The sequence below is a fragment of the Mesoplodon mirus genome, assembly GCF_964341445.2.
Source record: "Mesoplodon mirus genome assembly, chromosome: 1".
NCBI lineage: Eukaryota > Metazoa > Chordata > Mammalia > Artiodactyla > Ziphiidae > Mesoplodon > Mesoplodon mirus.
In genome coordinates this window covers 84,336,629-84,338,703 of record NC_138976.1, presented here as the reverse complement: position 1 = coordinate 84,338,703, position 2,075 = coordinate 84,336,629, and the positions used below count along the sequence as shown (strand labels likewise).

The 2,075-nt window shown below is 40.0% G+C and overlaps 1 protein-coding gene across 1 annotated transcript; it reads right to left on the bottom strand.

The window, feature by feature from the left end:
* Positions 1-976: 976 nt before the first annotated feature.
* LOC309803797 (large ribosomal subunit protein uL23-like) lies at positions 977-1,490 on the bottom strand. The gene has a single exon (XM_082620531.1). The coding sequence runs from the start codon at positions 1,486-1,488 to the stop codon at positions 1,018-1,020; it is 471 nt and encodes a 156-aa protein (XP_082476657.1). The 5' UTR covers positions 1,489-1,490; the 3' UTR covers positions 977-1,017.
* Between the last annotated feature and the right edge of the window lie 585 nt (positions 1,491-2,075).

Below are 2,075 nucleotides of genomic sequence, written 5' to 3'. Positions count from 1 at the left end.
CGGCCAGCCCCACCTACAACATGCCCATGGTAGTCAGCCCTGCCACAGCAGAATGGTGGTGAACCTAGAAGAAAATCTATTAATTTAAAAAATCATGTTCAGATATTTACTTCACCATTTACTAGTTGTACAACATTAACAACATCTCTAGGCCTCCATTTCTTCATCTGTAATATAGGGCAAAAGCATCCATCTCAAAGGGTTGATGTTAAAAAAAATTTTATGGAAATTCCCTGGTGGTCCAGTGGTTAGGACTCTGCACTTTCACTGACAAGGGTTCGGGTTCGATCCCTTGCTGGGGAACTAGGATCCCACAAGCCACAAGGTGCAGCCAAAAAAATAATAAAATAAAAAATAGTATAATCCAGATAAAGTGCTTAATATAGAGCCTAGCACACAGTAAGCCTTTAAGACATGTTGGCAGCTATTATTATTATTATTACTATTATTATTTCTCTTATCTTACAGTCATGGAGATCTCATTGTCTTTCAGAATATAGAGCTTTTGCTGACCAAGGAAGTGTGTAATGTTTAGAATTTACCTGACACCCTTCCGCCAGATGGAACTCGAATGACCTATGCTGGCGATGAATGTTAGCTATCTCACTGGTTTGGAGAACTGATATGTACCTTGAAAAATTCCTCCCACATGAAATATTTGTGTGTGTTTTCCTTTGGACAGCTACTCTGCCTCAAGGTTTCAGGTGTTTCTTATGTTCAAGACAACAGGTATTTTCAAAACTTTAATGGGGTTTAGATCACTTTTTGAAAGCATACTGCTGCTTTTTTTTTTTTTTTTAGCAATTGGTGAATTTGGATTATTTACGTTGCCTTAAAACTTGTGGCTTTGTTCTCTGTGTTGTGAACTACAATCAATAGGAAAAACAACAAAAACTTGTATCACTTGAAAGCTTCACATTGACAGAGGCCACTTTGCATTTCAAATGATCCTCATTGCCTGTTTTTTTTTTTTATAGTGAAAACTTTTATATTTAGAATTAGTCAGCTGGACTCAGTTTAGATGATCCCAATTTTGTTGGCAACATCCAAAGCGTCATAGTCAGGAGCCAGTCGAACATATGCCTGCTTCTCTCCATCAGGCCTGATCAGGGTGTTGACCTTAGCCACGTCAGTGTCATAGGGCTTCTTCATAGCCTGTTTAATTTGGTGCTTGTTGGCCTTGATATCCACAATGAACACCAGTATGTTGTTGTCTTCTATTTTCTTCATGGCTGACTCGGTGGTGAGGGGGAACTTGATGATGGCATAGTGGTCACGCTTGTTTCTCCTAGGGGCGCTCTTCCAAGGATATTTGGGCTGCCTCCTGAGCCGCAGTGTTTTGGGCCGTCGGAAGGTGGGTGACGTCCGGATCTTCTTTTTTTTGTGGCTGTGTACGCCTTTCAACACTGCTTTCTTGGCCTTCAAAGCCTTTGCTTTGGCTTCGGCTTTGGGAGGGGCAGGGACTTCCTTCTTCGCCTTCAGCGCCATCTTCGTGACCTCATTGCCTTTTAACATCTAGATTAATTAATTTCTTTAAGGTGCAAAATTTAAATTAAAAAAAAAAGAACAAAAACAGAACATGAATACAACATAATGAGAAATGGCAGGAACCCAGCTAAAGGCATCAGTTGGCCAGGTGCCTTTATTTGTCTGGTGCAATTTGTTCTGTGTGTCACACAAAAATATGGCTTTCATTTCCAGATGACAAGTATAATGGAGTGCTTTGTGAAAAACAGCAGCATTATCGATGGCAATTTATGATAGAGTCTCACTGACAACTCATGGTTATAAAATTTAAGATGCTCTATACTAGGTGGAAAATGAACAAAGCTTTCAAAAACATACATATTAGGGGAGAAGTCAGCTCTGAACTTGGAGTTTCTAACACTATCCCCATTTTAACCCAATTCTAGGAGTTGAGTTTGAGTAGAACTTGGGAGGATTCATGTGGGGAACTTCAAATATGCTCTTGTTCTGGGAGATCCTGCCAAGCGTCAGGTAGTCTAGAAACTCTCTCTGGAGGGCACGTGGAGCTTCAAAACAAACAGAAGTTTGTTTTGAAAACAAACAAAAGT

Bases quoted from the DNA above. Each gene is read 5' to 3' on its own strand.
- LOC309803797 (XM_082620531.1), bottom strand. From the start codon at position 1,488: ATGGCGCTGAAGGCGAAGAAGGAAGTCCCTGCCCCTCCCAAAGCCGAA.